The 14729-nt window shown below is 38.7% G+C and overlaps 1 protein-coding gene across 8 annotated transcripts in view; it reads left to right on the top strand.

The window, feature by feature from the left end:
* Positions 1-14729, top strand: part of DMD (dystrophin) — a 4177531-nt gene that overhangs the window by 861743 nt on the left and 3301059 nt on the right. For all 8 annotated transcript variants that reach the window (XM_075336500.1, XM_075336497.1, XM_075336505.1 and 5 more), the window contains exon 4: positions 11085-11162. In XM_075336500.1, coding sequence (XP_075192615.1) covers positions 11085-11162 — 78 coding nt within the window. The remainder of the gene's footprint in view (positions 1-11084; positions 11163-14729) is intronic.

Genomic DNA, 14729 nt, shown 5'->3' with positions numbered 1-14729 from the left:
AAAATTGTTAGGCATTGATGATGGTATGGTTAATGTAAATTGAGTTTCAAAAAAAGCACTAATAATGTTACTCATGTCCTTCACTATAGGAAAGATTTCTCTTTGTATAGTGAACAATAAAATTGGCCTTGAGTCTTTCATTTATATAGAAAGTATACTAAGAGAAAAATGTTAGCAATGAGAAATATGCAAGATAAATCAACATATGTCAGTTTTTTTGTCTGACGGGCTGTCATGGCAACCAAACTACATTTGTTGAATGAGTAGAAGATACAGATGATAAAAGTTCTGAATTGGCTGACATATATCTGTTTCTTATAATATGTTGACTAAGATGTAAAAAAAAATATTTGTATATACAGCCATGGCTGAAAGTGTTGGTACCCTTAACATTTTTCCAGAAAACGAAGCATTTCTCCCAGAAAATTATTACAATTACACTTTTGTCATACACATTTATTTCCTTTGTGTATATTGGAACATACAAAGAAAATGGAAAAAAAACACAAATTGAACATAATTTCACATAAATCTACTAAAATGGGCCAAATAAAATTCTCAACTTAAAATTTGGTTGGGATAAATAAACTGCTTTCTACAACTATCAAAAAGCTTCCTAAACCTCTCAATTGGAATTTTGGACCACTCTTCTTTTGCAAACTGCTTCAGGTCTCTTATATTTGAAGAATGCCTTCTTCTAACAGCAGTTTTAAGATTTCTCCACAAGTATTTAGTGTGATTTAAGGCCCCGTCACACGCTCCGATGTATCGTGCGATGGCGTGAGCGATCGCACCCGCCCCCGTTGGTTGTGCGTCATGAGCAATTCTTTGCCCGTGGCACACAATGTCGTTAACCCCGTCACACGTACTTATTTCCCTAACGACGTCGCTGTGGGCGGTGAACATCCTCTTCCTGAAGAGGAAGGGACTTCGGCGTCACAGTGACATCACACAGTGGCTGCCCAATAGAAGTGGAGGGGCGGAGATGAGCAGGCGGAAAATCCCGCCCACCTCCTTGCTTCCTCATTGCCGGCGGGATGCAGGTAAGCTGTTTTCCTCATTCCCGGGGTGTCACACATAGCGATGTGTATTGCCTCGGGAACGATGAACAACCGGCGCACAGAAAGAAGGAACAACATGAAAATGAACGACATGTCAACGAGCAACGATAAGGTGAGAATTTTTGCACGTTAACAGTCGTTCGGAGCTGTCACACGCTACGACATCTCTAATGATGCCGGATGTGTGTCACGAATTTTGTGACCCCGATGACATATTATATGATATATCGTAGCGTGTGACGGGGCCTTTAGATCTGGAGTTATTCCTGGCCATTCAGAGCCTCTAGAACTTTGTTTCCATCCATTTATGGGTGGTTCTTGAAGTATGTTTGGGGTCATTGTTCTGCTGGAGGACCCATAACCTAAGCACACAGTGCCAAAGGCAGCAAAACAACCCCTAAATATCTTTGAAAATTTGTCATATTTGACTGTAGGTACTGTGTTATTTTCTTTACAGGCTTCATTCTGTTTTCAGTAAATAGTAGAATGATGTGCTTTACTAAAAAGCTCTATGTTGGTCTCATCTATCTACGGGACATTTTCCCAAAAGGATTTTGGTTTACTCACTTACATTTTGACAAACTGCCATCTAGCTTTCTTATGTCTTTGTGTTAGCAGTATGGTCCTCTTGGGTCTCCTGTAATAGCATTTAATTTCATTCAAATGTTGATGATAGTTTGCACTGATACTGATGCACCCTTAGCCAAAAGATAGCTTGAACTTCTTTTGAATACGATTGTGGCTGCTTATCCACCATCTGGACTGTCTTGCTTTGCAACCTTTCATCCATTTTTCTCTGCCGTCTATGACCAGGGAGATTAGCTCCAACACCATAGGTTGTAAACTTGGTTGTAAACTTCTTGATTATGGTGTACACTGTGCACAAAAGGACATCAAGATTTCTGGAGATGGAATTGCATATCTTGAGATTGTTGATATTTTTCAACAATATTGGTTCTCAAGTCCTCTGAACGTTTTCCTCCTCTATATGTTCTCTTTTCTTAGTGTGGCACAGAGACACACAATGCAAAGATGGAGTGAGTTTTTCCCTTTTTATCTGGTTTTAGGTTTGATTTTCATATTGCCCATACCTTTTGTTTGCCGCAGGTGAGTTTGAATGAGCATCACATGCTTGAAACAAAGTTGTTTAACCCCAATTTTGGAAAGGTGCCAAGAATTTTGTGTGACCCATTTTTGGAGTTTTGTGTGTAATTATGTCCAATTTTTTTTGTGTTGTTCCAATACACACAAATGAAATGTATATAAAACATGTGTAATTGCAATAATTATAGGCTGCCCACACTTTTGGCCATAAGTGTATATGTACGTCAAAAAGAAAAAAAATATTTAGAAAAATTAACTTGCCACTATGAATGTTTCATGGGTGTGACCAAATTTACTTCATCACTATATATTTTCCTTTATACAATGGTGCAGAAAGCCTAATGGTTAAGGTCAATTTATGAGCTTTCAGATACATGACTTTTCCTGTTTAAATATCAATTTTTAATCCTAATCACTTTTATAATTTTCTTTATGAGAAAATTTCTTAATAATTCTTATGAAGGTAATTTCTGCATCTATTTTTTTTTTACTTCTGGTGACGTCTTTTTTGAATAGAGATTCAAATGAGACATCATCAGAGGGATTCACGGAAGTCACTTCCCTGCAGCTTCTATGTATCATCTCTACTAAAACAAGATGTCATCATTGGGTGGTAATACGGTCACTTACCACAGATTATTGTAACGCCATTCCATGATAATGTCTGTTCTGTTTCCCACCAAACGGCTTCTTTCCCTTTCACCTTTTTAACTGAAATGAGATGTCATCATATGTCAGTGCTGATAAAAGCAGGGTGAGTGACAGAAGTCCCCCTTGATGATGATTAGAGATTAGCGAACCTGCTCAGTAAAGGTTCGCCAATTTCAAATTTTGGACAAGACTTAGTATGTTCGCTCAGGCTTGGTTACCCCAAGCACTTCCCCCAAAAATCGTCGATCTTCTGTTTTGTTCGGTTTTGCCCCAAACACTGCACACATTTTCAAAAATGCTTTTGTAATAACATTTTCTGCTTTTGTATAGGATTGTAGTCCTGTCTGATGAATGGGGAATGTATAAAATCAGTAGATGACGTGGGGACATGGGAGAAGGCTTTTTGGTGCACAACGCCGTTTTTTTCTTCTTTACTTTATTTATACATATTCCTGCAGCCAATTATGGTGCCGCAAACATCCACAAGGTTCAGATACAATGGCTTCTGTGATTGGCTGCCAAAGTCACATGTTCGTCTGCATATAAATTGTGGACATGTTGCACTGGCACCATTTTGTAAATGTAAAATGTTAGGGAGGATGGCACTGCCAGTTCTGCTGGACAGTGAGCTTAGCTAGGGGTTTATTGCTAGGTAGTTGAGATAGATAGGTGAGCAATAGTTTAGAATAGCGACATGCAAGGTAGGGAAAGGGGTGTGTGCCACAAATCAGCACATTTAATGATAGAACTAGGGATTGTACTTGTAGTGCCTGCTAAATAGTTTCCAGTAAAGCAACTAAATAGGTATTGCTGCCTGCTCCAAATTACACAGTCCATCACATTTATAGGTATTATTAGGTTGTAGTGCCTGGCCTGTTGTAAATTTTGTAGGCAACAAGCTAAAATATTGTTCTTGACAATTTCAATTGCCTGCTCAAAATTATTCAAACATTTATAGGTGTTGTTACCTATTAGTGCCAGGCCTAAAGAGGTTTCTAGGGAAGTATGTAAAGAATGGTTCTTGGCAGGTTTAATTGCCTGCTCAAAATTCTTCAAACACATTTATAGGTATTGTTATTTATAAGTGCCTGGCCTAAAAAAGTTGTTAAGGACGTATGTAACAAGTGTTTCTTGGCAATTTTAATTGCATGCTCAGAATTCTGCAAACAAAGTTATAGGTATTGTTACCTTTTAGTGTCTGGAATAAAAAAAGTTGCTAGGGAAGTGTCTAAAAAGTGGTTCTCGGCAACTTTAATTGCCTGCCCCAAATTCCGGAGTGAAATACATTTATAGGTATTAGTGGTGCCTGCTAAAAATTTGCTATTGATCACGCTAAAAAGGTCTTCTTGGCACTTTTCTGTGTCTGCGGGATAAAGATCTGGATCTACCGCTTCCTCCACTGCTTCTGCTTCTTCCACCTTTTCTATGATCTTCACCTGTGCCATCAACCTCTTCCTTAATGTAACATGCGTTCCAACAGTGAAGAGATAATCCCCCACCTTTGTGCAGCTCAGTCAGGTCTCAAGGCAATCAGGCAGTGCTGAAACTAATATGCATTGGAGAATGCAGCGACAGAACTGCAGAGTGGTGGACTGCAATCCAGGCTAAGTTTTATCAATGGCTGTCTCCACTGAACTTGGAGCAAGGAAAAGCTGTGTGCGATAATAGTGCAAACCTGTGGTGGACTTATGCCTGGGCCACATCATGTGGCTTGCATGGCTCACGTCCTCAACCTGGTTATACAACAATTTCTTGGCAACAATGATGACCTGGATGTGCTGATGTAGAATGCACGGTTTCTGTGTGCTCAAATCTGCTGTTTGCACCCTGTGGCTAATCGACTTGCATTGCTACAAAGGTCTTTTGGCCTCATGGTTAACCGGTGATATGCAATATGCCAACATGGTGGAATTCCACTCTGCATATGTTATAGTGACTCTTGCAGCAGCAGCAAGCCCTGGTGCATTATGTCATGATGCATAGCCTGGGACACAGCAGTCTGGATATGGAGAAAATCATGATTGCAGAGTGGCCACACATGTAAGACCTCCGCAACCTCCTACACAGTTTTGAAATGGCTACAAAGATAGTTAGCTCTGACAGTGCCATCATCAGCATCACTTCTATCAACTAAATATTGGAGCACACTTTGAATAGTCTGCGGGAGGAAATTGTGGTCTCAGAGGAAGAGGCGGAAGCAGAGTAGGATGAGGAAGAGATACAATTTCCTGTAAGGACCGAACAGTCATCACACAGGCGGGTGTCACAGGAGGGTGGAGTCCATTGATCAAGGTGGGCTCATGGTAGCAGAAAAACTGGTAGTGAAGGTGCAGGAGCTAAGGAACAAATGGAGGAGGAAGAGGTGATGGGCGCAAAAAACTCAGGAGATGAAGAAGATATTCATCCTGTCTTTGTTGTCTACAGTTGGTGGGAGGCAATGAAGGAGGTAAGCTTGAGTATTACCCCTCCACCAACACAACATGGACTTGGATCTCATGGAAGCATCCGACACATGAAAGACTTCTTGCTGCACTATCTAGAACATAATGTCCATATTTTTAGGATTAAAAATAGTGCTGACTACTGGGTAGCCAGATGTAATATCCACTGTACAAAAGTAAATTTAGCAAGATGCTTCCCCCCTGGAAAGGGATGTGCAGATGCTTGAGTATCAAAACAAGCTTGTAGGCAGTGAGGCATGCAGTGTGCATTGCAGTTCTAGAATTTCAACCATGGGAACGTTGCGTCGTCATCGCAGAAATTTTAGGAGCAGCAGTTCATGTGCCTGAAACAATTTCTGTGAGGTTTTTGGCACACGTTTTTTACACCATGACATGCACCAGCAGAACAGTGTAGAAGTCTAACAAATAATGAATGACTAGAGAGGATGGTGCAGAGGTATCTAGAGCTCAATATCAATGCTATAGGGGGGAGATTGGACCCTTTTGCATTTTTGTCTTCAAAAATGGAAGAGTGGCCAGAGCTCACCAGTGACACACCTTGGAAGTTTTAACGTGGTTGCCAGCCACCGTTCTTTCAGAACGTGTATTGAGTGCTGCTGAGGTGTATTGATGGATAAGTGAATACTGCTGTCCCCTGAAAGTGTAGACATCCTGACTCTCATAAAATTGAAGAAGTTGTGGATGTCCAATGACTGCCATCCCAGTCCCAGGCTATGCAGATTAGGTGATGGCGTAGTGCCAATGGTCTGGGATCACAAGCCTTGTTCTTGTCCTTGTCTGTCCTCTTGCTGTCTCTGTTGAAAGGTAGTAATGCTGATGCAGGCCTTGTTACAGGGCCAGTCCCAAGCATCCATGTAGTCTGTGCTAATTGTTGCCACTTTTCCTGTTGTCTGTCCATAATTTGTGGAAATGGAGAGACTCCAAGAAGGGTATCCAAATTGTCTTTTGCCTGTAGTGCTAGGGGTCTGGGAGCAACAGCCCTACACCTGTCTGTCATCTAGCTATCTCTGGTGAAGGTAGAAATGCTGGTTCAGGCCTTGTTACAGGGCATGTCCCATGCATCCATGGACCGGAGTTTGACTATTTGTAGTCTGTACCAATTGTTGCTACTTTTCCTGCTGTCTGACCTTAGCTTTTGGAAATGTGGAAACTTCAAGTATGGTCTCCAAATTGTCTTTTGCCTGCACTGGCAGAGGTGTAGGAAAAAGAGACTTAATCCTGTCACTCGTTCACTTCTTAATTTTAAAAATCAAAATGCCAGACCACATCCTGTGTGTTGCAAAGACCATATCTGACTGCTGTGCAAAGACACTATTGGGAAATGGCAGAGCAATTGATGTCACTGCTGTATGCCTGAAATATTTTTAAATATCGAGACTCCAAGATAGGTCTCCAAGTTGTGTCTTGTCTATACTGGCAGGGGTGTCGGAGCAAGAGGCCTAATCCTGTCACTATGAGGAAATGGGGGGAAATTGATGCCACTGTCCTGCTGTCTGCCTGAAATGTTTTTTTTAATATCAAGACTTCAAGATGGGATTCCAAGTTTTGTCTTGTCTTTACTGGCAATAGTCTAGGAAGCTAATGGTTTTGCAAAACAGTGGGGCTGTACTTTAAAACATATTTTGAAGGTTCGCTCATCTCTAGTTAAGGACATTCATGGTCAGCTGTCATCGAGTGAGGACACCATTGTTTTATCTTAGGGTGCCAACCTCTGTGGTCTGGCAGGGAAAAATCAGGGTCAGATTTATGGTAGCACCTAATTTATGAAGTGATTTGTGCTTAACCCCTTCACAATGAAGATGTACTGATATGTCATCGGTCGTGTTGCGGTAATCAAAGCCAGATGATGCAGTGAGCCACTGTTGATCCCCGCATATGATTGCTGATTTGATCAGCAGACAAGTGGGGCTAACAGGCCTGGGTGAATCCGCTATCCATCTGAGCCTGCTTGCCCCTTAGATTGCGTTGTCAAAATATGTCAGCATGATTTAAATAGCTGTGGCGGGGATTGCCCTGTTCCCCGCTGCCATTGAAGGCCCTCGTGACATGATCATGGGGAGCTGATGGTTGTCATGCTCGGGGTCATTTGATGATCCCTGATGAGACCATGACGTACTTCCTGTGAGAGACTACAAAGTGGCAGCTTGTAAAAGAGCTGTGCATTTTTGCTGATCAAGGCTGTGCACCTCTGATCAACAGAAATGCACAAGCGATCAGACAGTGAATCCATAGCGTCTTCTAGGGGGACTAGTAAAATAAATATATTATGTGAAAAAAAAGTTTTAAAAAGTATAACAAAATAAAAAAAAATAAAATTTCAAACCATCCTCCTTTTGCCGTATTGAAAATAAAACAGTTAAAAAAAATTATAAAATTTACACATATTTGGTATCACTGCATTCAGAAATGCCCAATCTATAAAATCAATTAATGTGATTGGTACACGGAGTAGCGAGAAAAAAATTCCAAATGCCAAAATTACATTTCTTGGTCACCACAAAAAACCCTTTAAAACGCAATAACAGATGAAAAAAGCATAGCATCTGCCCAAACATGCAATAATTAAAAACGTCAGTTCAAGTCACAAAAAAATAAGCTAGATCCCGAAAAATGAGAACGATGAGGGTCTCAGAAAATGGCGCCAAAAGTGCTACTGTTTTTTTGGACAAATTTCATTTTTTTTTAACCACTTAGATAAAAGTAAAATACTCTTGTTTGGTATTTTCAAACTTATACCGACTTGAGGCATAATACTTACATATCAGTTTTACCATATATTGAAGACAGTCAATAAAATACCCCCCAAAGCAATTGCGCAATTGCTCTTTTTTTACAATTTCCTTGCACTTGGAATTTTTTTTCCAGACCACTATATGTAAAACAAATTATTTCATCCAAAAGTACAACTTGTCCTGCAAAAAAAAGCTCTCATACGGCAGAATTGACAGAAAAATAAAAAAGTGACAGTACTTGGCAGAAGGGGAGCAAAAAATTAAAACGTAAAATCTCCCAGGGGTTAACATCCCCCTGGTTTGTTCATCCCCATCTAAGTGAAAAGGCCCTGTTTTAACATTACAGCCAGCTGTTTAATGTGCCCTGCGGGCTTCACAAAAATGGCCTCCTCACAAAATCTTTGATATTTGTACAGTTTCGACATCGCCGACAAATTGGCTTTTTGGTATGTTGGCCAAAAAAACAGGTAAATAGCAACTGTTAACCCCAATAAAACTATTGGAGTCAATCAATTTTTAATATAATTTTGTTGACAGCTATTGATGTCTATGAATACTGTTAGTTATCAAAATGTCAACGTCTTAGATCTATGTGTGAAGGTAAACCTTAAAAACATATCATTATTATTGATCTCCTCAAAGAACATTAGCAGGGATTGTTCACAGCCTTGCCACACAAATACAATGTCATCGATATACCTCCACCATAGTGCCAGATTCTCACGTAGCTTGCCTGCAGGGAATATGATAGAATTTTCCCACCTCCATATAAAAAATTTGCATAGCTTGGCATAAATCTTGGCTTTAATGGTGGTACCCTACTTCTGGAGAAAAAAAATCATGATTATAACAAAAGTAGTTGTGCTACAATATGAGTTTTATACATCCCACAGTGAATTCAGCTTGCTCAGGAGACTTTTCCCCTCCGAAGGATAGAAAATGCCTCAAAGCCTCACATCCCTTATTGTACTCAATTATTGTCTATAGGGAAGATCGATCTACTGTACCTAAAATTAAATTATCCTCCCAATTAACAGTTTGAAAGAGCTTTATAATATGTCCAGAATCCTTTACATAGGCTGAAAATTGTTTGACATATTGCTGCAGATACAGATCAAAATATTTTGACAGATTGGCTGTGAGGCCCCCAATCCCAAAGATAAATTGGATAACTGGGGGGATTCTTTGTATTTTTGTCTAATTTAGGTAGCTAGTAAAATACTGCCAAACAAGGTGTTTTATTATATACAAAGTCATAATGTTTCTCATTTAGGATACCTCTTTAATGGCCTTTGTCTACCACAGTTTTTAAAACTTTCTCAAAGCTTAATGTTGGAATCTTTTTATGTGGAACATACTGTATGTGAGATCATCATTCAAATGTCTTTCACACTCAATATATTTGCATATGTCTAGAACAACTATACTACCATCCTTGTCCACTAAACATATCGTTATATCCTTATCTTTTTGCAATGAAATGCATGTCAGTCTCTCTTCTCTGGACAACCTAGGGCGTAAATGCCACCATTTATCCCCAGTCAGTTGTTGTATTCCTCTTGTCATCATTGTTTCAAATGTCTTAAAGGCAGTAGAATATTCATTGATTGGGTTAAATCTTGATTTTAACATTAGATTTGTTTTTATATTTATTCAAGCTAGGCCTTGCAACTATCTTTTTTAATGAAATATTTTGGTTTTGAAAGTACTTTATTGCTAAGGTTATAAAGTTTATTAGCATACTTCTGGTTGTTTAATTTTATTACTTTCTTACAAGTGCCACATCCTCTACATCCTTTCTTCTTTTTGGATTATTTTTTTAGTTACTCCACAATAAACCTTTTTATTTGCATCTTTAGGGGGTTTTTTTACCATTAAGGTCATGTGTTAGCATTTTATTGACATGGGGAGTAACAGGATTGCTATATCTATTGGAATAATCTCTATTTTTTGTCATTAAAGGTTTTGTGGTCCCCTCTTAAATGTAGGAACTTCCTTTTTGTTTGTCCTAACACATCTTTGAAGGGAATATTTATACTGTGTATGCACAAGCCTTCACTGCTGGCTATATTTTTAGATGGATGGTTGTCTGGAGTCCCATTCCAAGCTACTCAGTTCAGGATTCTTTCTGAGTTATTGCTATTGCTTTTCCCTTCAGTTTCTTTGTGTAATTCCCTTCCCAGTTCAGTTTCCTTTAGGATTTTCAGGGTTTTAATGTATTCTCCTATTCTTTGGGTTTTCTTTGTGTTTCTCCATCTTCCATGTATGACTGTGTTTACATGTTCCTAGCACTATGTCTCACCCTCTGCCTGTCATCATTTATGTTTTCTGTTGTTTTATTACACTTAGCCTATAGTTGAGAGTACAATTAAGGATACTCAAGGTCAGCCGACATCAAGTGGGGGCCCATTGCATTATCTTAGGATACCAACATTCTTGGTCAAGCCGGGTCAAATCAGGGTAGGTTTAGGTTAACGCATTGTCTGTAATTGGACCTGTGGTTAATATCTCCCCTAATTTGTAAGGGCTCATTTGTACCCAGACAAAACTTCAGGTTTAATGTTTTCACAAAACTAGAATTTTTTACAGAACTAACTGGACCTAGTCTTAAACTCCTCCAAGACTGAGCTCAGAAATATTCATTCTGCTCTACCTTAACCAGGCTAAAATAATATCTACATACAGCTTTCTCCATGTACTCACTCTATACGGCCTTAAGAGGCAGCCTTCATATACAGTAGCTCTGCAAAGCACACTTCACATGTGAGCTAACAAAGCCACTCTATACTGTTTCACAAGTAATCACTATATTATCTCACAACTTGTCCTTTAACAACCATACCTTGCTCAATAAAGCAACTAACTACTGCTTTTCCAAGACTCACCTACATAGAGTGGCTGAATTTCCACACATCTCTGTCCTAAAGCCCAACTTAAAATAGTTTTTAAAAGCTTTATGGAATTGTTCATGAATATTATATTTTCTAAATAATTAAAGGTAAAAAATTACTTCACATTTGCTGTACAGTATTCTAGAGAAAATTATACATAAAGAATATTGTTTTTCTTTACAGGTAAAAGAAAAAGGCTCCACAAGGGTTCATGCTATAAACAATGTCAACAAAGCACTTCAAATTTTGCAAAAAAATAAAGTAAGTAATTCTTAAGTCTTAATGAGTTACCCAAGAGTTGACACATGCTACACTTGTTGGAAGGAATCAGTTTGAAATACATACTTTGTGTTTTAATGTGTTTCTTCTTTTTAGATATGTCATGGGCAAAACATTCAGTTTATGTGGAAAAATTACCATTTTTAAAATGTGGACAATCACAATAACAAAGCCATATTTTTAGAAATAATTTTGAATTTAAAGTTGCTGTTTAAAATCCTGAAAAAATCTATAGGTAGCATAAAATGTCATTCTAAAACGATTCTTAAATGCTTTTAATCCCTTAATGACTGCGGGCAGTAATATTACGTCCTAGTGGTCATAGTGTCACCGCCCGCGGTCAAGATAATGATGATCAAACAACCATTAGCAAACTATTGAAGGTAAAATGCAAATATATATATAAATAATCAATTATGGAACATAATTTTCCTCTGCATATTGAGATAATCTGGGAATTGTCTTCCCAGGTTGCAGATCTAGAAAGCCTGTCATGAGATCCAGAAAACCTGTCAAAGCTTCACCTCAATTCACCTCCCTGCTCACAGACGCTCTCAATGCAATCTCACTGAGCTAGAGCTATTTTCCAAAGAATACAAAAACCTCAAAATTAGAATCACCAGGTCCATATTATGTTTAACACGTACACTGTTTGTACTATGGTCCCCAACATTAATATAAACCTACAACCGACTCATAGTCACATATTAAATAATAGAAATCAATCTCCAAGTGGATTTATCATATCACTTTATTTTACTATCAAAAAAATATATTTTTATGGATACACAAAGTGCAGAAGGTGCAGTATAAAAACAGACTATACGTATAAGGTAAACAGCACACAGGGCAGTGCGATCAAGATGACCAACATGGCAAATGCATTGAACCAATTAAAGAAAATTGTTGTACATAAATGGGGGCTATATCTAGATACAGTAAGGGAGATACATGTACAAATTATTGTTTTAATAAAGTGCTTAATCACAGTACCTCAATACTGATGTTATATATTATCATATCAAACTTTTGTCATATTGCACATATCCCCACTATAGACCACAACTGTGGACAAAAATAGTGCATAAATACAGTTATCTGTTATATGCAAAAAAGAAAATGAAAGCAACCAGATAAAGTGCTTAATTATAGTGCTTAAATACTGATATAATATATTGTCATATTGCACTTATTTCAGATTGCACATATCCCAACCATTATAATCATAGATGATCAATATATACACAAGTATTTGGGTCCAGACCTTGCTCCCCAGCATGAAACATAGATCAAACCAATAGTATCATATTGAAGGGGTAAAATAAAGCACAAATGTGCAATTAGTATCTGCTCTATAATTTGCCCATTCAACCAGCTCTCTAGATAGTATGGGGAGTCTCACCCCTCAAGATAAGCACCTGATGTTGCCATGCCCGGTCTCTCCAGACGAAGCTCCGGTGAAACGCGTTGGGGTGCGGGGCGGTGTGACCAAGAGACCGGGCATGGCAACATCAGGTGCTTATCTTGAGGGGTGAGACTCCCCATACTATCTAGAGAGCTGGTTGAATGGGCAAATTATAGAGCAGATACTGATTTCACATTTGTGCTTTATTTTACCCATTCAATATGATACTATTGGTTTGATCTATGTTTCATGCTGGGGAGCAAGGTCTTGACCCAATACTTGTGTATATATTGATCATCTATGATTATAATGGTTGGGATATGTGCAATCTGATATGAGTGCAATATGACAATATATTATACCAGTATTTAAGCACTATAATTAAGCACTTTATCTGGTTGCTTTCATTTTCTTTTTTGCATATAACAGATAACAGTATTTATGCACTATTTGTGTCCACAGTTGTGGTCTATAGTGGGGATATGTGCAATATGACAAAAGTTTGATATGATAATATATAACATCAGTATTGAGGTACTGTGATTAAGCACTTTATTAAAACAATAATGTGTACATGTATCTCCCTTACTGTATCCAGATATAGCCCCCATTTATGTACAACAATTTTCATTAATTGGTTCAATGCATTTGCCATGTTGGTCATCTTGATCGCACTGCCCTGTGTGCTGTTTACCTTATACGTATAGTCTGTTTTTATACTGCACCTTTTGCACTTTGTGTATCCATAAAAATATATTTTTTTGATAATAAAATAAAGTGATATGATAAATCCACTTGGAGATTGATTTCTATTATTTAATATGTGACTATGAGTCGGTTGTTGGTTTATATTTTCCAAAGAAAAATGGGCAAAAAAATCTGTCTCAATGAAAGGGGGTCCTACAAAGTATTTACTTAGGTGGTCTGGACTTCACATATTTCAGATATATATTTTTAAAAAACAGTAGTTAGAAAAGTATCATTTCCGTTACACTTCAGATATACTTGCTACTTAGTGTTTGTATATCACATAAAATCCTAATAAAGTATGTTTAAGTTTGTGGATTTAAAGAGAATTTGTCAGGTAATAAGGTCATTTGGATTTGTCAGGAAATTTATGTGTTATAACCTAGTAGCAGTGTGATGTGTGGCCTAGTAACCCCTTCCTACCCATCCCTGTGTTGTAATATTGTGTAATGTGCATGCATAAAAATGTTTTATTACTTATGTGTACCCTATGTAAATGAGCAGGGGCTCTAGCCCCATGGGCGTCGCAATGCCCTGTAGGCATTTGCATGTTTTCATGGATTTACTTGAGTGTTGTCACCATCGCTCCTTGAGATCCCGCACTTGCACACTCACTATTCCCACAGCCTTGTTATCTGGGCGCTTGCTTCTCATCTTCAGATGTGCACTGCGCATGACCGGAACCGCAGGAGTATTTTGAGTATGCGCAGTGCGCATCTGAAGATGAGAATCAAGCACCCAGATAATAAGGCTGCGGGAATGGTAAGTTCACACGCGTGGGATCTCAAAGAGCGACGGTACATCGCTCATGTAAATTCATGGTATCACGCCCACAGGGGTGTGATACCACGGAAAACATGCAAACGTCCACAGGGCGATGCGATGCCCATGCGGCACGAGCCCCTGCTCATCTACATAGGGTACACATAAGGGATAAAACATATTTTTATACATGCACATAGCACAATATTACAACACTTGGATGGGTAGGAAAGGATTGCTAGGCCACACAACACACTGCTACTAGGTTAAAACACATAAATTACCTGACAGGTTCCCTTTAACATGAGAAAATGTAGAAAAGTTGATGTCATATAAATACTATTTCCAAGCAGTGTATATATCTAAGCAGCAGTGATTAGAAGTAGTTCTGGGTGCTGCTGTTAAAAGGTCATTGTCGGCTGTATAACAAAGGATACAACTGTCAGGATATTTTGCAGGCTCTTTTCCTGAGCCTGCTCCAGGCATCTGCTTTCCACATTGGTCATACTATTATTTTTTATGTCAGTAAGGGTTTTAAGGGGGCTTTACACGCAGTGATATCGCTAGCGAAAGCACCCGCCCCCGTCGTTTGTGGGTTATGGGCAAATCGCTGCCCGTGGCCCACAAAATCGTTT

The sequence above is a fragment of the Anomaloglossus baeobatrachus genome, chromosome 2 (genome assembly GCF_048569485.1).
Source record: "Anomaloglossus baeobatrachus isolate aAnoBae1 chromosome 2, aAnoBae1.hap1, whole genome shotgun sequence".
Lineage (NCBI taxonomy): Eukaryota > Metazoa > Chordata > Amphibia > Anura > Aromobatidae > Anomaloglossus > Anomaloglossus baeobatrachus.
The sequence above is the reverse complement of the archived record's forward strand: the minus strand, read 5'-3'. Positions and strand labels throughout refer to the sequence as shown.